The sequence below is a fragment of the Alexandromys fortis genome, unplaced genomic scaffold (assembly GCF_014885135.2).
Source record: "Alexandromys fortis isolate MF-2015 unplaced genomic scaffold, M_Fortis_MF-2015_v1.1 scaffold_218, whole genome shotgun sequence".
Lineage (NCBI taxonomy): Eukaryota > Metazoa > Chordata > Mammalia > Rodentia > Cricetidae > Alexandromys > Alexandromys fortis.
This window is the reverse complement of record NW_026068112.1, coordinates 1,386,758-1,409,576: the sequence shown is the minus strand read 5'-3', so window position 1 is coordinate 1,409,576 and position 22,819 is coordinate 1,386,758. Positions and strand designations below refer to the sequence as shown.

At 42.8% G+C, this 22,819-nt stretch overlaps 1 protein-coding gene and 1 pseudogene across 6 annotated transcripts in view; one reads left to right on the top strand and one right to left on the bottom strand.

Moving 5' to 3' along the window:
* Window positions 1-22,819, bottom strand: part of Pip5k1a (phosphatidylinositol-4-phosphate 5-kinase type 1 alpha) — a 43,585-nt gene that overhangs the window by 20,211 nt on the left and 555 nt on the right. For 5 of the 6 annotated variants that reach the window (XM_050124619.1, XM_050124616.1, XM_050124620.1 and 2 more), the window contains exon 2: window positions 1,532-1,569. In XM_050124619.1, coding sequence (XP_049980576.1) covers window positions 1,532-1,569 — 38 coding nt within the window. Of the gene's footprint in view, window positions 1-1,531; window positions 1,570-14,684; window positions 15,959-22,819 lie in introns of those variants that run through there. The other variant, XM_050124618.1, reaches the window with a different exon arrangement.
* On the top strand, window positions 17,391-22,512 carry LOC126489994 (U2 small nuclear ribonucleoprotein A'-like; annotated as a pseudogene).

Sequence of the window (22,819 nt, the reverse complement as noted above, 5' to 3'; positions counted from 1 at the left end):
CTGGCCACTCAAAACCACTTGTAACTCCAGTCCAGAGGAACCCAACACTTTCTTTGGTCCTCCATGGGTACCAGGCACACATGTGGTACACATAAGTGGGAAAACATTCATACAAATCAAAGTAAAATCCATAAATCTAAAAAAACTTAATAATAAAAAAAAAGTAGGCACAAGACTAACACCAGCACTTGGGAGGCAGATCTCTGAATTCGAGGTCAACCTAGTCTACAGAGTAAGTTTCAGGATAGCCAGCGCTACACAGAGAAACCCTACCTCAAACACAACACAAACAAGGAAACAAAAGTTTTACAGGAGGCCGTCTAATCAGCCTTCGACTATGGTGTATATGAGACTCTGTATGACAGCTCCAGAACCAGAAAAGGAACAAAGCCACCAGAGCAGACTCTAACTAACTACTCCCAGGGGTCTACGTGCTGGTACAACAATCACCAAGTTACGTTTCATGTCATTAATATCCACCAAGTTAGGAAACCAGAGGACAAGACTAGTGAAAACAGTATGCCACAACCTCAAAACCCGATAATCAAGGCCCTTAATATAAGAGCAGGGTAAGTGATCATGGTAGTGAAAAACCCAGTCAGTACTTGGGAGGACAGAGGTGGGATGACCAGAAGTTCAAGTCCAATCTTGGTCACATAGCGAGTCTGAAGCTATATGAGGTCTAAAATAATATCTAAAACAATAAGAAGTATATACAGTATATCTTTCAAAGACTTGAAAGATAGTCTAAAAAAAAGAAAACCCCAAAATCTAAGGGAAAAGGTGCCAGTTCAAGACTCTGAACCCTGACACAAGTACAGGAGTGAAACAAAACTAGGGTGGGAGGGGCTAGGAAACCTCCATGTGGGGGAAGGAGAGCAAATTGAAAATTCTCTGCATAGGAAAGACAGGTATAAATATAGCCACAATCCCAATATATGGGAGGCTGAGGCAGGGGACTACCCAATGTTATGAGTTAGCTCATGCTATACAGTCAATACCAGACTAGCCTGAGTACGGAGTGAGACTGTCTCCAGAAACAAGGATCAGGCATACAGCTCCTCTGCGAGAGTGCCTGCTCTGTCGGTGAGCAGCCCTGCGTGATGGCACATGCCTGTAATACCAACACTCAGGTGGGGGGAGGCAGAGGCTCTGGAGTTTAAAGACAGCCTCACTCAGAGGCCTTAAACAAAGAACAGTGGAAGGCTAGACTTGGTTAACCGAGACCCTGCCTCAAAATTAAGTAAATAAATATTCCAGTAAAACTCAAAAAAAAAAAAAGATATACTCAATCAATATAAGATATTATAACTGGGGGTGGTGGCACGCACCTTTAATCCCAGAACTCTGGAGGCAGAGGCAGGTGAATATCTGTGAGTTTGTAACTCAACTACATGGTTCTCAAGTATGAACTCTGCAGGTGACAGCAGTGTGTTGTGGGGTTAGAGTTTGGACATACCTAGACAGCTATCCTATGCCAGAATTATGCTTTTAGTAAACTAAGAATCAATTAAAAAAAAAAAAAACTTACCTCGGAAGCTGTGGCTCTCTTGATTCCAGATGCTGCTGCTTCAAAAAACAGAAAAAAGAAAAAAAGAAAAGAAAAATGTTAAGCACATATAAACATAGTCACAAAACCTCTACCAAACTCACTTTGGAGACCACAGTTTAAGTCAAACCAAACTAAACATGGTCATGAACTATTCACTGTCTCTTGCACTAATACCAAATTCTTTTAGATAGCACTTTGTTTGTTTTGGGGGATGGGGGGTGAGTCAGGGTTTCTGTGTAGCTTTGGAGCCTGTCCTGAAACTCTCTCTGTAGACCAGGCTGGCCTTGAACTCAGAGATCCGCCTGCCTCTGCCTGCTGAGGTTAAAGGTCGAATATATTAAAGGTGTGCATGCATCCTCACTGCCTGGCTGAATAGCTTTTTAAAAAAACCACCTCATTTAAAATCAAATCTACTGACTTATTTATTGTGTGAATAAGCCCTGATCATTCATGTAGATAGCAAAGACAACTCTGAAAAACTAGTTATTTATTGCCTTCCGTCCTTTTATTTGTTTGTTTTGGAGGCAGTCTCTTTTCTGCCTCTATGATGTTTACTTCCTGGTTCCTGAGCCTTCCTGCTATAATTACAAAAGTGAGGCACCAGCTTCCAGGGTTAAACGAGTGCTTAGGTTTGCATGGCTATTTTACCAGCTGAGTTAGCAGTATTTTTAAGCAAGGGCCTTATGCATATTCCATTCTTTTCTGTTCAAGACAAGGTTTTTCTGTGAAGCTTTGGCTGTCCTAAAACTCACTTTGTAGACCATGCTGGTCTCAAGCTCAGAGATCTGCCTACCTCTGCCTGTTGAGGTTAAAGGTCGCATACTGCATATTCCATTCTTATTGTATCTCCCCTTTCTAACTCACATGGTCATATTTAAGAAAAAATAAAAGGGGCATCTCCGTCGGTGTAAAGAAATCCAATTAGGTCAGATCAAACCAGATTAAAATGCCCATTGTTTTATTTGCAGTGGGGAGCACATGCAAACCCAGAACCATGCATTTCTCCTCAGAGACCACTTAAAATACCCTGTGGGAGTGGTCCTGACTCCAGGGAGGGGTCAGGACCAGACATGCTGGGATTTGGAGTTCAGACTAATGCAACTGGCTGGGGCTACACTCCAGACTTAACAATATTCTCTTTTCATAATTTATCATTATGTGTTTGGTATGTGTGTCATGCGAGCCATGATATACATGTGGTGGAGTGAGTTCTCTTTCACGTTTATGTGGATGCTATGGATCAAGCTCAGGTTATCAAAAGCTTTACCCACTGAACCATCTCACCAGCCCACCATTACTATTTTCAATTGGAAACATATCTGTTCTTTTTTTCTTTTTGGGGGGTGGGATGGGGTGGGGTAAGGAGTTAGAAACAGGGTTTCTTTGTGTAACTCTGGCTGTCCTGAAACTTACTCTAGACCAGGGTGGCCTCCAACTCAGATATCCACCAGTTTCTGCCTCTCAAGTGCTGAAATTAAAGGCATGTGCTACTACAACAAGCAACTGTTCTTAATACATTTAATCATCAGAGAAAATGTCAGTGATACGTGGCAGAAAGAGAGAGGGTCCAAGAGACATATACCCAAGGAGCTCGGTCAAGAGGCTGAAGCAGGATTATCAAAGTAGAAAGCTTGCTAGCTCAAGGCCAGAGTATGCTACACAGTAAACTCCAAGGCCAAACAAAACAATAAAAAGATTTACCTCCATAGATAAGACCAGAACATCCGGCTAGGAAAGAATACTTGGCTAGAACGTGGAAGATCTGAATCGATTTCCCAGTACTAGGGGGTGAGTGTGGGTCCTGCCTGGGAGACCTAACAGGACTAGCCTGTAATTCCAGCACTTGGAAAATGGAGGCAAGGTCATAGTAGGTTACACAGTGAATTCAAGGAGAACCTGAACCATGTGACTGTCTCATACAAATAGCAGAGCAGACTACTGTCCATCATAAATTTTTCCTAGTATTTGTTCAAAATATTTTCAGGAAACCGAGGAGTGGTGGCGCACGCCTTTAATCCCAGCTTTTGGGAAGCAGACGCAGGGGGATGTCAGTTCGAGGTCAACCTGATTTATAAAGTGAGTTCTAGAACAGCCAGGACTTGGAAAAACAAACAAAAAAGACAGGGTCTCACATAGCCAAAGCTAGCCTCTAACTCCTGATCAAACATATAGCATGACTAGTTGTAAACACCTGACCATCCTGCCTCCACTTCCTGAGTACGGACTGAGACTACAAGTACATATACCATCACACCTACCTATTAATATACAACTTTTAAAGCTTACAAATATATCTCATCTGGCTCTTACTACAAGGAGTGGAGGCTATTGAAATTAGGATTTTAGAGATATATTTACCTAAACTTGTTTAGATGCTGAACCATCAAGATGGGTCAGTGGGTGAAGGTGCCTGCCACCTAAGTCTGATCGCAGGGCACATGGTGGAAGGAGAGAACAGGCACCTGCATCGTTTCCTCTGACCTCCATAAGCGTGTCATAGCACACCACAACCTCCCACACAAAAATAAATGTAATAATAATCACTTTAAAATGTAGATAGAAGCCTTAAGAGAAAATTTAAATAATAATTCTTATTATTGTGTATTAACTTGTTTGTTCTTTTGCAGCACCAGGGGATAAGGCTAGGAAGGCTTAAAGGCTAGGAAGGCAACTTAGAGGGAAGAGCACCTAACAACCTGAATTCCACAGCTAAAAGCCCCATAATGGCAAAAAAGAAATCACCTTTCACAAGTTGTCTTTTGATCGCCCATACATGCACTGTGGCGCACACACACCCTAACACACATGCAGCCACAATAAACAAATGTTTTTCCACTGAATTGCATGTCTAGCCACAACTATTTTTAAGTTTGTAGATACAATACTGTGATTGTTACAACATTCTACTCCCAAGAAAGAAGACTGTTTATCTATAGAAATACTTTCTCCCCCATTTTGGTTTTAGAGGCAGTGTCTTCTGCAGCTAGACTGGTCTCCAATTTGATATGTAGGTAATGAGGACCTTGAGCTGGATCCTCTTGTATCCACCTCCCACATGATGGAACTGCAGCCTTGCACCACCATATTGCAGAAATATGATCTGAAGTGTTTGTTGGTGAAATTGTAAAAGAACTGAACTTATTTAAGACATTCCAAGATAGGGAACAGGGAGGTTTGAGGAGAGGGAAATGGAAGAAAGCAAGAGCACATCAAAAGAACACAAAACCTTTGCTTCACAAACAACACAGCTGAGCCTAGCCAGGCTTAGTAGTCCCTGCCTTTATCCCAGCTTGGGGAGGTGCGAGGGAGAGGCAGGTGGATCTCCATGAATTCAAGGGCAGCCTGGTCTACATAGCAAGTTCCAGGACAGCCTGGGCTACACAGTAAGACCTGTCCTAAAAGAAAAAGGGGGCCGGGGGGGGGGGCACTTAGGAAGGCACATGTCTTTCAACACTGGGGAGACAGATGCAGGAGGATCTCTGCTTTCAATGCCTGCCTGGTCTACATACCTGGTGTAGGAGTTCCTTCTGTTTGTGTGTTGCTTTCATTGGTTAATGAATAAAGAAACTGCCTTGGCCTAGTTGATAGGGCGGAACTTAGGTAGACGAAGAAAATAGAACTGAATGCTGGGAGGGAGAAGGGCAGAGTCAGAGAAGCCATGGATCCTCCACCTGAGATGAATGCCAGTTAGAATCTCCAGTAAGCCACTGCCATGTGGCAATACACAGATTAATGGAGATGGGTTAAACTAATATGTAAGAGTTAGCAAATAAGAAGTTAAAGCTAATGGCCAAGCAGTGTTTTAATTAATACAGTTTCTGTGTGGTTATTTCAGATGTAAGCCAGCCGGCGGCCGGGACAAACAAGGGGCCTTCTCCTTACAGTACACACCAAGTTCCAGGACAGTCAGGACTGAATAGAGAGACCTTGTCTTAAAACTAAAAGAATAACAAGAAAAAACACAGAGAAACCCTGTCTCGAAACCCCCCCCCCAAAAAAAATAACAAGAAAAGGCTGGAGAGGTAGCTCAGAGGTTAAAAGCATGGCTGCTCTTCCAGAGGTCATGAGTTCAATTCCCAGCACCCACAAGGTGCTGACAACCATCTATAGTGAGATCTGGCACCCTCTTCAGATGTGTAGGCACACATGCAAGCAGAGCACTGAACATATAATAAACAAATAGATCTTAAAAAAAAAAAAAAAAGACAAGAATAACAAGAAAAAAGTTGAGCCTGCTGTTGTGTATGTACTAGCAATCCCAGCACTTGGGAAGGCTAAAGCAAGATTACAGTGAGTTCCTGGCCAGCTTGGGATACATAGTTCTAGGCCAGCAAAGGACTAAATAGCAAGACTTTTACACAAAAATAAACAAGAGTCTAGCATGGTGGTGTGTATCTTTGATCTCAGCACTCCGCAGGCAGAGGGGCAGGTGGGTTTGAGTTCAAAGTCAGCCTGGTACGCACAGAAAGACCCAGGACAAACAGGGCCAAATAGAGATTCCATCTTTAAAAAAATAATATATGAAATAAAATAAAAAGGAATTAAGTAGAATTTGAGAACTTAGCTCACTTCTTGTCACAAAAGAAAGCTATCTGTCCATCTTCAAGCCAATACACAAGAAACATTAAAGATAGAGTTTCTCCATGTAGCCCTGAACTCTCCAGCTGTCCCAGAACTCAATCTGTAGACCAGGCTGGCCCTGACTCAGAGATCTGCCTACTTTTGGCTCCCCAGTGCCAGGACTAAAGGCATGTGCTGCCACTGCCCAGCCAGATAGGACTTTGAAAGGGTCTCTCTATGTGGCCCTGGCTGCCCTGGAATGTTGTAGACCAGGCTGGCTTCAAACTTACAGAGATCCACCTACCTGCCTCTACCTCCCAAGTATTGGGATTAAAGGTGTGCACCACCATCACCCGGCTCTTTTTGCAAAAGAAAAAGAAACCCGAGTGCGTGGTGGTACATGCCTTTCCCCACAGCACTTGGGGGGGGACAGAGGCATATGGATCTCTGTGAGTTCAAGGCCAGCCTGGTCTACAAATTGAGCACTATGGAGAGAAACCCCGTCTCAAAAACAAAACAAAAAAATAGCATTTTATTTTGCAATGGAGTCTTGCTATGTTGCTCAAATGATCCTCTCACCTTAGCCTTCTAAGAAGCTTCCAGCATACACACCTGGCTCAGAGAGTACAGGTATTCTTTATGGTTTTGGTGTTCTCTACCCAGGCTGCCCTCACTAATGGATACCAACTTAGCACTGGTCCTTCAAGTGCTAGGATTACAGGAACAGACTACCAAACACATTTTAGAAGGAACTTTTTTGTTTTTGCTTAAGATATTAGTGGGACCAGGCATGGTAGCACTTGGAAGGCAGAGACAGGCAGATGTCTGACTCCAAGTTTGAGGCCAGCCTGGTCTAAACAGAGTTACATGACAGCCAGGACCACATAAAGAGACTCTTCTCTCAAAAATAAAAAACAAAAAGTAAGTCAGCCAGCATTAAACATGCCAGCGCTCAGAAGGCAGAAGCAGTCAGATCTCTGACCACAAGGTCAGCCTGAGTTACGAGAGACCTTGTCTCAAAAGAACAAAAGCATGGCTGGCAAGATGGCTCAGTGGGTACTTGTTACGCAGGTCTGCCTATCTCAGTTCATCTTCTGGACACAGGCACAGGAGAGAGAACTGAGTCTACAGGTGTCCTCTACCCTCCACATATGCATGTCCCCACACAAATCTCTCCCTCTCACACATGTACACAATAAATTTTATACTAAAACAATAATAAAAAATTTAAAACAAAACAGCATGACTTTTCACTGCTATGCTATATTAGATCAAAAGAAGACTTCCAATAGATAAACACAAGAGTTTCTTTTCGATATCTTGTACTTATCTACAACATCAGTTATTAATTCTTGGCAAAACCATATGTTAACAGGGCTAGAGAAATGGGTTATCAATTAATCACTGACTGCTTTTCCAGAGGACCTGGTTCAATTCCCAGCACTCACATGGCAGCTTCAAGGATTCCATACTTCTGGCCTCTACAGGCATTAGGCACAGAGCAGGCACACAGAAATACATGCAAGAAACCAACACCCATACACACAAAATAATAAAATAAAATAAATCATTTTTCAAAACTGCATGTTAACTTTCAAAATTGTTTCTGAAGGAGTGACTAATAATTCACATACTAAGTATGCTTGTGAGAGTTCAGGATTTTGATGCTTCTAAAAGAGATCAGAAAGATTAAAGTTCTTTTCTGTGCTAGTCTCTTCTTGAAGGACTTCTGGCTCAGAGAGAATACATTCAGCAAGAAACATCTAGTTTACAGCCAAGTTAGTTCACACAAATTAGCAAGGGGAGAGCAGGCAATCCAGCAGAGTGTTGCTCCTCTCCCATGATCAAGGCACTGGGTTTGATCCCCAGGACCAGAAAAATAAGACTAGCAGGAGCAATAACAACATAGTGGTTAAGAATATGGGCTCCAGAAGAAAAAAAAGGAAAAAAAAGAACGCGCGAGAGAAAAAAGAGTTTTACAATTCAGGCATTTAGATTTGCTAGGTCTTAACACAGGGTCCAACATTTACTAAATAGGTAAATTGGGCAGTTTGGTTAAAGCTCGCTAGGCCCTGGTTACTTCCTTCATAAAATGTAAAAATAAGGCCTGGAGATAATACAAACTTTTCTTTTGCTGTCTGTTTGTTTTTTGAGATAGAGTTTCTCTATATTACTTTATCCTGCTTTGTAGACCAGGCTGGCCTCAAACTCACAAGATTTACCTGTCTCTGCCTTCCAAGTGTTGGGATTAAGGCATGCACCACCACAGCCTGACAATACAAACTATTTTTGCTAGAGTATATTCAAATCTATAGGGTCAATCTCCTGCAAGTCCACCCCATCCACTACCAAAAAAACAAGAACAGGGGGAAAAAAAAGAAAAAGAAACCACAGGAATAGCATCAAGTACCTCCACAGAGCTGCTGTAAGAATCAAACCCCATAGACTTAGAGTAATTGTCAAGAAACACTATCAATTATCATTGTGAATGATTGTAACTACTTGTTTGGTCTTTTTCTTCCCAAGATAAGGTCTCACTGTGTAGCCCAACTCCATTTACAACTCACTGGTTGGCAGTTCTCCTTCTTGAGCACTGACTGGGATTAAAGCCATGCTCAGGTGTAAGCAAACATTTTGAACCCCATCTACAGGATCGGAAAACTCAAGAGGAATAAGTATAACATAATAGAAAAGAAAAAAAGAACTGAACTAATAAAAAAAATCACAAGGAAAAAGCTGGGACTAATGCACTGAAACAAAACTGAGAAGGGTACATATCCATATTAAGACAGCATCGTCCTGGCAGAGGACACCACACACTATCACTGTTAGGGGAAGAGCTGGCTACCAGTTACTGCAAGGAGCTCATGCTTCTTCAGCACAGACACACATTGGATCTACCTCTCTTATGGTGGACCCCACAGCACAGAAAGTTGAAACCTGATAAGGGAAAACAGAAAGTTATCACTTATTCTGGAGTACCATTTGCTTACAGTAGACTAAATATATTCACATTAGTTAATAAAAACGCACACGTACATAATGGCACTCAGTTTCCAGCACCACACTGTGAACTGACTGCTTTTGTCATTCTAAGTTAAACTGCTCCTATAAACTATCCAAGAGACATAGTCCTGGCACAAAAATTCCAGTAGCTGCCAGGCGGTAATGGCGCACACCTTTAATCCCAGAACTCAGAGGAAGAGGCAGGCGGATCTCTGTGAGTTCAAAGCCAGCCTAGTCTACAGAGCTAGTGCCAGGGCTATTATACAGAAAAAAAGTTTTGAAAAAAGTAAAATAAATAGATAAATAAAATTTTTAAATTCCAGTAACCACTAAACTGTTACTCCAAATCTTTTTTTTTTTTTTTTTTTTTTTTTTTTTTTTTTTTTTTTGGTTTTTCGAGACAGGGTTTCTCTGTGGCTTTGGAGCCTGTCTTGGCACTAGCTCTGTAGACCAGGCTGGTCTCGAACTCACAGAGATCCGCCTGCCTCTGCCTCCCGAGTGCTGGGATTAAAGGCATGCGCCACCATCGCCCAGCTCCAAATCATTTTAACTCTCCAGTAAATTCCAACTGGATGAACTTTTCAGATCTAAAGCTATTCTATATAGAGTGCATATACAAAGATAGTTACTGTACATAAGTGTATATAAGAAGTATAAATGTACAGGTACTGTATAGGAAAGAACATACGTAAAGAATAAATCACAGGGCGGTTTAAAATAGAAGACTATATAACCATTACTTTATATCAAATAAACATTATTTAATGTTTATTGATAACTTAGATAGCATGTCATAATAAAAATAAAAAAAAAAAACTTCAGTCATGGGGCTGGAGAGATGGATCAGTGGTTAGGAGCACTGACTGCTCTTCAGAGGATCCGGGTTCAATTCCCAGCACCCACATGGCAGCTCACAACTGTCTGAAGATCTAGTTGCAGGGGATCTGACACCTTCACACCAATGCACATAAAGTTAAATAAACCCTAAAAAAAAAAATTTAAAAAAAAAACCTTCAGTCAGGCTCTTATAAGTCCAGTCTAGCCTTGAACTCAGAACCTTCTGCCTCAGCTTTCCAAAATCTGTAATTATAGGCGTGAACCACTATACCCAGAAAAAAGTTGCTGTAAAAGAAAGTACGGTAAGAGCTGATGGTGACTGCCTCTACCCAACACCCACAGCTCACAGCTGTTTGCAACTCCAGTCCAGGGGATGGATGGCCTCTTTTGGACTCTGGGAGGCATTGTGCACATGTGGTACACAGACATACACGTAGGCAAAACACCCATATACATAAGAACAAAATGGGAAAGAGTATGACAAACTTGAAAACAACTAGACATATACTTATTCATATGTAAAAGACTCTCAAATGAGTGAATACATGCTGATATCAGCTTAATTTGATTAGTTTCTATTTTCATGAACCATAGATTAACCTTTTATAAACAGAATGTTGACTCTTTTTTTTGGGGGGGGGTTGTTTTTTGTTTTGTTTTTTCGAGACAGGGTTACTCTGTCGCTTTGGAGACTGTCCTCGAACTCGCTCTGTAAACCAGGTTGGCCTCAAAATCAGAGATCCACCTGCCTCTGCCTCCCTCCCAAGGGCTGGGATTAAAGACGCCACCAACGTCTGGCTCAGCATGTTGTTTTTTAAAGGCTGATATTTTTGTTGTTTTTCAAGACATGGTTTCTCTGTGTATCCTTGGCTGTCCAGGAACTGACTCTGTAGACCAGGTGGCCTGCAACTCACAAGATCCATCTGCTGGGACTAAAAGGCATGCACCACCACTACCTAGTTTAAGACTGATTTATTTTTATTTTATATGTATGGGTATTTTGCCTTTGTTTGTACACAAGAGGGTGTTAGATCCCAGAGTTACAGACAGCTGACATGTGGGTGCTGGAAATTGAACATGGGTCCTCTGGAAAAGCAGTCAGTGTCCTTAACCACTGAGCCATCTCTCCAGCCCAGGAAGTATGTTAATCTTTATACTGCAAACTAAAGAGACACACAGAGTAAGTTTTAATGTCATTCTCTTTGTTTAAAAACCTTTAGTTCCAACATTCCAGTATTCAGCAGCTACCCAACAAACCACTACCACCACCACCCAAACACACCTCAACTATGGTTCTTAACAAAATCACTGTCCCATGTTACAAAAATAAGTTAGAAAGGAAAAAAAATGCCTAGAGGGCCATTTAATAAAGATGCCTGCCATGGTACCTGACAACCTGAGTTCAATCCCTGGGCCCACATTGGAGGAAGAGAACTGATTCCTACACCTCTTTCTTTGACATCTCCCCACACAAATGTATGCATAAACATACACATATACACATGGAGAAAAGTATAAAAAATTAATAATAAACACGAGGCTGGACAGACGGCCAATTCAGTTTCAGGGGTTCTGATGCCTCTGGCATCTAAGGGCACCTAAACTCACATGAACATGCCCACATACAGACATGTATACATATAACATCGAATCATTTTTTTCTAATAGCATTACTTTGGGATAACCTACAATCTTAAACAAATATATATATGAGACTCTTCTCTGAAAGAGGGAAGCATGGGGTTGGGAGGTAACTCCACAGGTAAAAAGATCTTGCTGTACAAGTCTAACAACCTGAGTTCAACCCCTAGAATCCACGTTAAGAAGTCCGGTGGAGGGCTGGAGAGATGGCTCAGTGGTTAAGAGCATTGCCTGCTCTTCCAAAGGTCCTAAGTTCAATTCCCAGCAACCATATGGTGGCTCACAACCATCTGTAATGAGATCTGGTGCCCTCTCCTGGCCATTATGAGTGCTGGGATTGAACCTAGGTTCTCTGGAAGAGCAGCCAGTAGTGTTAACTGCTGAGTTACCTTTCCTGCCGACCTTTAAAACAAACAAACAGGGTCTTATTACCTAGGTGGCCTGGAACCCACTAAGTAGCCCAATCTGGTTTTGAACTCACAGTGGTCCTCCTACCTCAGTCTCTCAAGTTGCTAAAATTGCAGGTATGCACCACAGCACCTAGCTGTTTAAAACTTCTGTGTAACTCTCTACCAGTTTAGTCCTTTGTAGCACCCTGTCTTGTGTTTGTGGAGGAAAAGATACTTGAAGGACTGCTTCCAGCCACTTTGCCAATCACCATTCTTAATCTCTACAAACTTGCTTGGTAATACCAGGCAATCTGAAACTTTATCAGATTAAGAAGAATTAGAAGACTTAAAAAATAATAATAGGGACTGGAGAGATAGCTCAACAGTTAACAGCAGTGCCTGCTGTTCCAGAGGTCCTGAGTCAATTCCCAGCAACCACATGGTGGCTCACAACCATCTGTGGTAAGATCTGGTGCCCTCTTCTGGCCTGCCGAACACTGTATATATAATGAATAAATAAATCTTTAAAATAATACTAACAATAAAATGGAGGGGCCGACAATGGATGGCTCAGCAGTTAAAGAGAACTGGCTGCTGTTCCAGAGGACCCAGCCACCTATATGGTAGGTCACAATTGTCTGTAACTCCATTTCCAGGGAATCCAATACCCTCTCTGGCCTCTGTGGTCACTTTCATATATGGTACATGAAGGCAAAACACCCATAATACTAAAAATAATATTTATAAAATTATAATATTATAAATTTATAAAAGAAAAAATGTCAGAAAAGAAAGAGGAGAACCAGGTAGTGGTGACGCACACCTTTAATCCCATCACTCGGGAGGCAGAGGCAGGTAAGTAGCTCTTGGTGAGTTCGAGGCCAACCTGGTCTACACAGCTAGTTCCAGGACAACCAGGACTATTACACAGAAAAATCCTGTCTCGAAACAACAAAACAACCACAAAAAAGAAACAGAAGAAAAAAATTATCAACATGATTCTGAGAAGTGTGAAAACAGTATATTTCAGAGGGTGATAACTGGGTCTGGAGGGATGGCTCAAGGGTTAAGAGCAGTTGCTATACTTCCAGGACCTGAGTTCTATTCCTAGAATCTACAACAGGGGGCAGCCTGCAACTCTACCTCCAAGAGATTCAAATGCCCATTTCTGGCTTCCTTGGACATGGCATTCACTCATACATACACACACAGATACACATAAATTTAATAAAAGTGAATCTCTAAAAATAAAGAGGTTATAATTTAAACAGAGACATCATATAGTATGTAGTTCTGAAGTGAGCTGGGCTCTCTCTGGTATGTGGAACAAAACAGGGCTGGCCTCAATAGCAAAGCCTCTCCCAGCACTTTCAGAGGAGAAGCATTTCCTTTGGAGAAGAGATGACATCATCCACCAGTCGAGAATCTAAAAGACACTGTGGGACTGACTTCAGTGTTTGAAGTACACATATAATTTGTGGATGCTTGAGGCTAGCCGGACGTGCATTCTTCAGACAACTAGTTTTGCCTGAACAGGTCATAGACAAGGTATTTCAGAGACTCAATTCAATACTTACCAATAACACAACTTAAATGTTTCACAAAGTAAAATACTAACTCTTAGAAGCTAGTTTCAGAAAAAAACAAACAAAAACCCAACAAATTCAAAAACTAAAAATCTCTCTCCAACAATTAAAAAAAAAAGCTAGTTTGTTGAAATATCCAGAACACCTCTTTGCTCCCCTAATCTGGAATACTGAAAATCATTCTAACTATACCCTTCAGGCAGGAGGCACAGTATGTTCCCCCCAAAAAATAACACTCAGAAATATCAACATGCTTCATGAAGAGCTGGAGATCACAGTCAGCTCTAAGTGACAATGAATGTTAAAAGAAGAAAGACAATGATAATGCCAAGGCGATCTCAAGCCCAAGGCCAACAGAGGCTAAATAGGAAGACTGTTCTTCAAGAGGTTAAACAATAATTTAAACTTAGAACTGGCAGGGATGGTGCTGCATACCTTTAGTCCCAGCCCTTGAGAGGCAGAGAGACTGGAGGATCTCTGTATTGGAGGCCAGCCTGTTCTACAGAGTGAGTTCCAGACCAGCCAGAGTTCCACAGAGAAACTTTGTCTTGAAACACCACTACCCACCACCCTCCACCCCCTGAAACAAACAAACAAAAACACCTGGACAGTGCACTTTTAATTCTTGCACCCAGGGGACCAGGAGCTCAAGATCTACCTTAGTACAAAGTGAATTTGAGGCCAGTTTAGATATATCAGACTCTGTCTCAAAAGTGGAGGGAACAGGGACTGGACCAAAACTACCTCCATAACAGTAACTGAATCAAAGCAATTAAAACCAAGCCACATTGCAAAGAAAAGCTCAATTTTTGTTTTCCAGCAAGTATCAATTTTCCTTTCACAGAACAGAAAAAGTCAGAAAAGTCAAGGAAGGACCTAAAAATAAAAGCTCAAAAGTAGTTTGAACCAGGTAGTAGTGGCACACACCTTTAATCCCACCACACAGGATGCAGAGGAAGTCAGATCTCTGTGAGTTAGAGGCCAGCCTGGTCTACAAATCAAGTTCCCAGACATCTAGAACTGTTACACAAAGAAACCCTGTCTCGAAACACACACACACACAACAACTTTGAACTGAGACAGCAAAATGGTGCATCAGGTAAAGGCACTTACCATCAAGTCCAATGACCCAAATTCAATCCGCAGAATTCCCACGGTAGAAGGAGAGGACCAACTCCTCTGCAGCCCACAGCCATTTTCTGAATATGCATGCATGCCCTGGCAAGCTCCACTACCACAGATTCACCAAAGAAATGCAGAAAACATTTGTTTTAGTTTCATCTACCAATCCTGTCACCTAATAGCCAATATATTGCCAGGAATGAGCCATAAGTTTACTAAGATCCTTTTTAATAGCATTCAATCACCCCTGTCTCTAGTAAAACTCTCAAACCTCAATTGCATAATTTAGAAAATGAGGAGGTGAAATTAAAATTTTCTTCTAATGAACTTTTACTTTCAGTACCATAAAAGCAAATTTCACCATATTCCTTGGCACCAATATTTTGCCCAAAATTATTAAAAAAAAAAATCTGTCTTTTTTTTCCCCCAAGACAGGGTCTTACTATGTAGCCCTAGCTGTCCTGCAGCTCACTCTGTAGAATAGGATAGTCTTGAATTTAGAGATTAGCCTACCTCTGGCTCCCAGGAGTGATGGAAGTTTTTTTTCTTTTCTTCTTTCGGGACAGGGTTTCTCTGCATAGCCCTGGCTGTGCTGGAACTTGCTCTGCAGACCAGGCTGGCCTTGAACTCACAGAGATCCTCCTGCCTCTTGAGTGCTGGGATTAAAGGCGTGTGCCACCGCTGCTGGCTGCCAGCTGCCAAGTCTTTTCTTAAAAGACCTGAGCCTTCTGAATCAGTCAGCCATAGTCAAGAGGCATTTAAGATTTTTTTTTTTGACAGATTGCCACCTCCCAATTCTATGTCCAAAGTTTGCGTTTTTCTTTTGTGATGGGGAGTCTTTTGCTCTATAGTCCTAGCTAGCATGAAACTATGCAAACCAGACTGGCCTCAAAAGTTGTGCCAATACTCCTGCTTCTGACTGAGTTCTGGGAATCTGGCAACTCAGGCATATGTCATCACACTCCACTCTGGTTCTAGCTATCTGGAGTTTTGCAGATTAATATACACATATTCCAGGGTGGTAGAGCTTGACTACATTATGCTTGCATTCCATCTCGGAACTTGGGGAGGGGGTGTATGTGAACAAAATGCATGCAAGGTTCAACAGAAAAGGTTTAGCTTTTATGATTTCAAATCAAGTATCAACTGCAAACAGCACTTCCCTCAACCAGCAAAATAAAAATATAGGCAGCTGATAATGAAGCTTCCTTCACGAAGTCTGCCTGAGACAAAATTAAAAAAATAGTAATAACTCTACCTTTTCTTTCTTTCTTTTGTTCAGATGCTGGCCCAAAACTGAGTGACACTTCCTCTGAAACACTGAACTTGCTCAGTTTTTCTGACCTCTATGGCTAACTTCAAAGGCATGACTTTGGGGGCTCAACAGTTACTGGCTGTTGTTCTTCAGGGAGGGGAATTCCATTTCTAGCACCTGCAATGATTGTTCAGAACCACCTGTAATTTCTGTTCCGAGATTCTATGCCATCTTCTGACCACTGCAGGTCATGTGGCATACACTAACACAGACAGACAGACAGACAGACAGACACACACACACACACACACACAAATAAAAATTTGAGTTGCTCTCCATCTTTCCCCTAGCAAATACTAGAATTTCCAGCTTGCCTGATCTATTGTTTTCTCTCAAACTCTAACAAAATGGTCCCTGAAGGTCAAATAAATAAATAAAAATATAGCCCCTTTTATACAGGTCCTTGTCAATGAGAACTTACAGTTTAAGAAATTTGTTTGGTTTTTTTTGGGGGGGGGGTTTGTTTTGTTTTGATTTTTAGAGACAGGGTTTCTCTGTAGCTTTTGAGCCTGTCCTTGTAGACCAGGCTGGCCTTGAACTCACAGGAATCCACCTGCCTCTGCCTCCCAAGAGCTGGGATTAAAGGCGTGAGCCACCACCTCCCAGCCAAGAGATTTGTTAACCTACACTATGCAGAGATGAGCTGATACATTCTAGTTAGTCATATATTCTAAGAAAGGCCTCTTCTCCTCCCCTCAGAACTCTGCTTGGCTACTTCATCTATCTTAACACCATTTCTAGAACAGAATGTTGGGCTTAGTTTGGAATAAAGAGAGATTCCCTCCACTTGGTTGACTATAGAGAAAACAGTGTACCTCACCAATGTTTTTATCTTTGGCAAAAAAAAAAAAAAAAAAAAAAAACACAAAGAAAAGACAGAAAAAAAAAACTTGTAATTTTAATCTTCTTGCCTTTTGTTTTAGGACAGGGTCTCACATTACCCAAGCTGGCCTTGAACTCTCTATCCAGTTTTCTGTACCACCACACCTGGCCTTCCTTGCTATCTTCTTTATTCATCTATTTACTTTATACGCACCCTGTATATGCCCTTGCTATTTTCTTCATGCCATGTAAGGTAAGGATACTCAAAAAATTTTAAGACATTTGAAGGCAGACACAGGCCTACTTACTTACCAGAAGTAAGCCTGGTCTACATACCAAGCTCCAAGACAACCATGGCTACATAGTGAGATTCTGTCTCAAAGGAAAAAAAACTCAAAGAGAAAAAGGTTAAACATCCGGTGGAGGTGGTACAGGCCTTTAATCCCAGCATTTGGAGGCAGAAGTAGATCTCTGTGAGTTCAAGGCCAGCCTGGCCTACAGAATGAGTTCCAGGACAATCAGGGCTACACAGTGAAGAAGACAAAAAAAAAAAAAAAAANGGTGGCCGAGGTGAGGGGACTCTGGCGGCGGCAGGATGGTGAAGCTGACGGCGGAGCTGATCGAGCAGGCGGCGCAGTACACCAATGCTGTGCGGGACCGCGAGCTGGACCTTCGCGGTGAGTTAGGCGGAGCGCGGGCTGCGTCCCGGCTCGGCGCGCGCCGGAGAGAAGCGGCCCCGCCGCGTGCGCCGAGGCCGGAGCCCGGCCCGTGGGCCTCCCGCCCGGGTCCGGGTCACCTCGCATCGACTCCGCCAGGGCCCTTTGGAGCCGTCTCCTACCCGCTCCAGCTAGCAGACACGGCTCCTCAATTCCTTCCCGGGTCCGTACCCGTTAGGCTTTGCGCGGCTCGTTCAGCAGCCTGAACTGTTTGAGGGCCAGGCAAATAGAAATTGGTGCCTACAGGATGGCGACCTGTAAAACAGGATGGTTTTTAGCAAGTTCGTTCATATGACACGTGAGGGTAGATTAGATAAAAGTGAAAGTTATCTTAATTATACAGTAATCCCCTTTCGGATTTGTTCATTTGCTTTTGAGACAGGGTCTCCTGTCCCCAGAGCTGGCTTCAAACCGCTATGTAGTTAAGGATTTTCTCGAACTTACGATCTCTTGCCTTGACTTCCCGAGGTGCTGGGTTTAAATGTTTATATGATGCTACGGATGAGGCCAGGACTTTGTGCGTGATAGGCAAACAAGCACTCGCCCCAAAGAACCAGATCCGCAGCCCCCACTAATTCACTGTTATGAAGGTGTTTTCAACATTGAACTGTTTGACCTGAGACTTAATCATTACTTCCATGTGAGGGGTGGTGGGCACCCTTCACCTGTTGAGTTGGTTTTCAAAAACAGCATTAGCCCGGCGGTGGTTGTACACGTCTTTAATCCCAGCACTCAGAAGGTAGTGGTAGGCGGGTCTCTGGGTTCGAGGCCAGCCTAAGCTCCTGTCTCGAATGAAACAAGACAACAACAAGTAACCCGGCGTAACATTAAAAGTGTAATTATCAACCTAACTTTTCAAGAGATGGCTTTGAAAGCTATTAGAGTTATTAGGCTTAAGATTATGTAACTATGACCTGAGGCAACCACAGTCTCAGGGGACTGTGCTCTGCCGTTTGCTAATATCCCTTGCTGACCTCTAGGAAATCCTAGTACGTTTGTTGAAATTAATGCTTTCAATCTGTTAGAGGAGCATCTGGACCCTTTTACTGTCTTGGCACATTTTTGGTCTCTGCCGCATCTCTGAAGACCATGCAGCCTTGAGAAAGGTTATTTTGGTACCATATTTTATTGGACTCCTTCACAACTGAGTTGTGTACTAAATGTCTCTTCTTCCTCTGGTGTGTAGCTCGATGCTGATGCCCGTTAGATAGTCAAGGGGATGCTTGCAGTGTGATTTGGGGCTTATATAAACTGTTTTCGGCTCTGGTGCAGAGGAGGGTAGGCAGGATAGACGAGGCTATACAGCCGAGTTATGTGAAAGGTTGAGCACGCTAGTCACCAGTGCCTGAGCAAGGCTTGGGTACTGCCAGTAAGCAAGCCTTATAACTCAAGGACTTTGAGCGGTGTGAGTGCCTTGTAGGTGTTCTTATAAACAGTGGACACCAGTATTAGGAAGGATGCGCTTCTTGTTCTTGCCCTCAACCTCCTCACTTCTACTACACAACCACACACTTCATGGTTCTAAGGACCGGTAACTTGTTTGTCGTTTCTCTTCAGTGTTTTTGTGCAGTACTTGACATGGCACCGGTGCCGGTTTAATACTTCTTGAAAGAATACTTCAAGTCTAATTACCATCAAATACCCCTACTATTTTCAGAACCTTTCATTTATATTAATATTTGTTGTTTGTATTTTTCCCCTCTTACAGGTTATAAAATTCCTGTCATTGAAAATCTGGGTGCTACCTTAGACCAATTTGATGCTATTGATTTTTCTGACAATGAGATCAGGAAACTGGATGGTTTTCCTTTATTGAGAAGGCTGAAAACATTATTAGTGAACAACAGAATTTGCCGTATAGGAGGGACTTGATCAGGCTCTCCCCGTCTGAGAACTCATCCTCACCAACAACAGTCTAGTGGAACTGGGTGATCTGGATCCTTTGGCATCTCTCAAATCACTGACATATCTAAGCATCCTAAGAAATCCTGTAACAAATAAGAAGCATTACCGACTTTATGTGATCTACAAAGTCCCACAAGTCAGAGTACTGGACTTTCAGAAAGTGAAACTCAAAGAGCGTCAGGAAGCAGAGAAAATGTTCAAGGGCAAACGGGGTGCACAGCTTGCAAAGGATATTGCCAGGAGAAGCAAAACTTTTAATCCAGGTGCTGGTTTGCCAAGTGACAAAAAGAAAGGTGGGCCATCTGCAGGGGATGTAGAAGCAATCAAGAACGCCATAGCAAATGCATCTACGCTGGCTGAGGTTGAGAGGCTGAAGGGCTTGCTGCAGTCTGGCCAAATACCTGGCAGAGAGCGCAGACCAGGTCCAAGTGATGATGGTGAAGAAGAGATGGAAGAAGACACAGTCACAAATGGGTCCTGAGCTGTGACACACAGGCTCTCTAGGGACAGGCCTTGCTTTGTAAGCATGGAGTAACAGCTTTGCTACTGTCAACAACATGGAATCTGTCAGCATTGCTGAGTGCTCAGAACTACTGCTGATAATTTTTTAATATGAACGTTCCTATCTAAATGCCCGTTTTCTACAAATGATAAAATAAAGGCCACTTTCTGTGCTGCCAAAAAAAAAAAAAAAAAAAGAAGTAGTAGGGAGATCAGGCTGGCAGGATGGCTCAGCGGGTAAGGGCATTTGTTACCAAGCGCACAGGAAGTCTGAGGACCCATATGATGGAAGATTCAGATGGAAGGGTAAGGTGTCCTCTAGCTTTCACTTATGAGTACATACACGCACGCATACATGCACTCCCAAAATAAAAATGTAGTTTTAAAGACAGAAGGTCTGATAAAACACATGTGGCAGCTCACGCTGATTAAAACAAACAAAAACAGCAAACAAGAAACCAGAAGAACTCGGTGTGACCAGACTAGGCCATAATCCTACCTGACAAGCCAGAGCTACACAGCAAACCCTGCCTCAAAAACAACCAGCCTGCCTGGTGTGGTGACACACAACTTTACCCCAGCACCTGGAAGGCAGAGGCAGGCAGATTTATTTCTAAGTTCCAGGCCAGGCTGGTCTACGAACCGAAACAAACAAACAGAAGCTATAGCTAAGTAGAGAATCAGTACAGGAGTGTGGGGTTATTCCCAAATCATTTATGGTTTCGATAAAACACACAAAAGATGAGCAAGGAGTGACTATTCCACAGCTGTTCTTGGGTGAAGCAGAAGGAACTAGAGCTCACAATCATCTAAGGTTTCAAATGGTTCTTTTTCTTTTGGGGAGTCAAATGTGATTGATCACCTAAAGTTTCAGATGTTTTTCTTTTGGGGAGTCAAATGTGACTTTAACCACAGAGCTCTCACTTCAGGGGAGCAATACACCTCTAGGCATCGGCCTCCCTTATTAACTTCTACTCTAACCTCAAATCCAGACTCCAAACACCCAAAGTGATGACTCCTCCGAGTTCCTTCCAAAACAGCATGGTCTACATGGAGAGTTCTAGACCAACTAAGACAGCGCCTTCAGACTGTCTCAAAACAACAACAAACACAAACTCCAAAACAGAAACTCTTGGCTCTCATTTCTAGCAAAAGCTGAACTTGGCAACTTGAATTCCAAGTTACTGACTGACTGAAGAGAACAGGAAACCAGGACCTTGGACCCCTGAACAGATTGTCAGTCAACAGTACCTCCTCAGGGCTGATTTTATGAAGTGGGTGCCATTATCCAAATAATGAAGACAGGGAAAAAACAAAGGAAAGGAATATGTTTTCTTTATAGACCAAACAGCAGAACCTAGGCGGCAAACTACACACTTACTACCACTGAAAACCTAAGAAGAAGCATATGATGACAGTTACCCTAAGATGAAATTCATTTACAAGTGCCTCCTCCAGATTCAAACACGGTAACTACTCCAATGGAAAAAAATGGTAAATATCATTTAAGAGCTTATGGTTTTCCCAATGTGGTGAGGCACACCTGTAATCCCAGCACTTGAGAGGCAGAAGCAGGAAGAGCTCATGAGTTTGAGGCCAGCCTGCTCTATATATTGAGTAGCCAAGACTACAATGAGAGACCCTGTCTCAAAAATAAAACAAGTAAGAAAAAGAATGTTAAAAATAATCTAAGTAGGCATCCTGGAACAGGCCTCTAATTCTAGCACTTACAAGACAGACTATGGTGGATTTGAGGCACACCTTTGATACCAGCATCAGGAAGCAGAAGCAGGGGATCTGTGTGAGTTCAAGGCTGGCCTGGTCTACAGAGCAAGTTCCAGGACTGGCTCCATAGATACTGAGAAACCCTATCTAAGAAAAAAAGAAAAGAAAAAAATAAAAATAACCAAGTAAGACTGGTGGTGGTGGCAGCGGCGCACACCTTTAATCTCAGCAAAGGCAGGTGGTTCTCTGTGAGTTCAAGGCCAGCCTGGTCTACAGATAGAGTTACAGGACAGCTAGGGCTGTTATGACAGAAAAACTCTGGTTTGGAAAAAAAAAAAAAAGAATTGTTATGGCTCATGGCTCGCTAGTGCTTTTAGAGGAAAGGCAAAAGCTACCTCTCCACAAAGCTGGAAGTGTCTATGACTATGTTTCCTCTGTCTAAGATGAAATGTTTAGGATTTAACTCAAGCCAATCCAAAATGATAAGAACAAAAATCCCAGGCCTAAGAAAAAAATCAGTTCTTAAGAAAAGCACCTAACAGGCAGGCAGCTTCTCAGGCAACAGTTACTGAGGAACACCACCGTTCCTGACAGCTTCTGATTCACCTCCCATACACATTTCCCTCCTACACACAATCTGGGGCTCTTCCTGCTGGGCCTTTCAGCCCCAGCTCCATTAGTCTCCAGTGCCCGGTTCCCTCGGGATTTCTTCGTCCATCACCGCGGCATTCCTCCAGTCGTATCCTATTATGCAATATTCCCCATGGCACTAGGAGTCACACACTCTCCCCATCTTCCCGACCTCACTGCAGGCCCAACTCGGGCTCTTGTACAATTCAAGCCTCCATTTCCTTCACCCTCCCCGCTTCAGGGTCTTCTGACCTTTACCCCCGCCCCCCTCCTTTCAAACACTTGAGAGTTCTCCTTGAACACCCCTGCAGTCCCAGTCGGGAAGACAGGCGGTGCCTGTCTCAGAACACAGACAACAAAACTCCCAGCTCCTTTCCGAAGGCAGGAGTCACCGAGAGAGTTAATCTGAGAAAACACGTCTGTGGCCGCACTGCTGCGGGCAAAAGGAATGACGCATGGGGGAGGCTGAGGGGAACCGCCACTCCCCAGAAAATCCACAATCCCCTGACTCC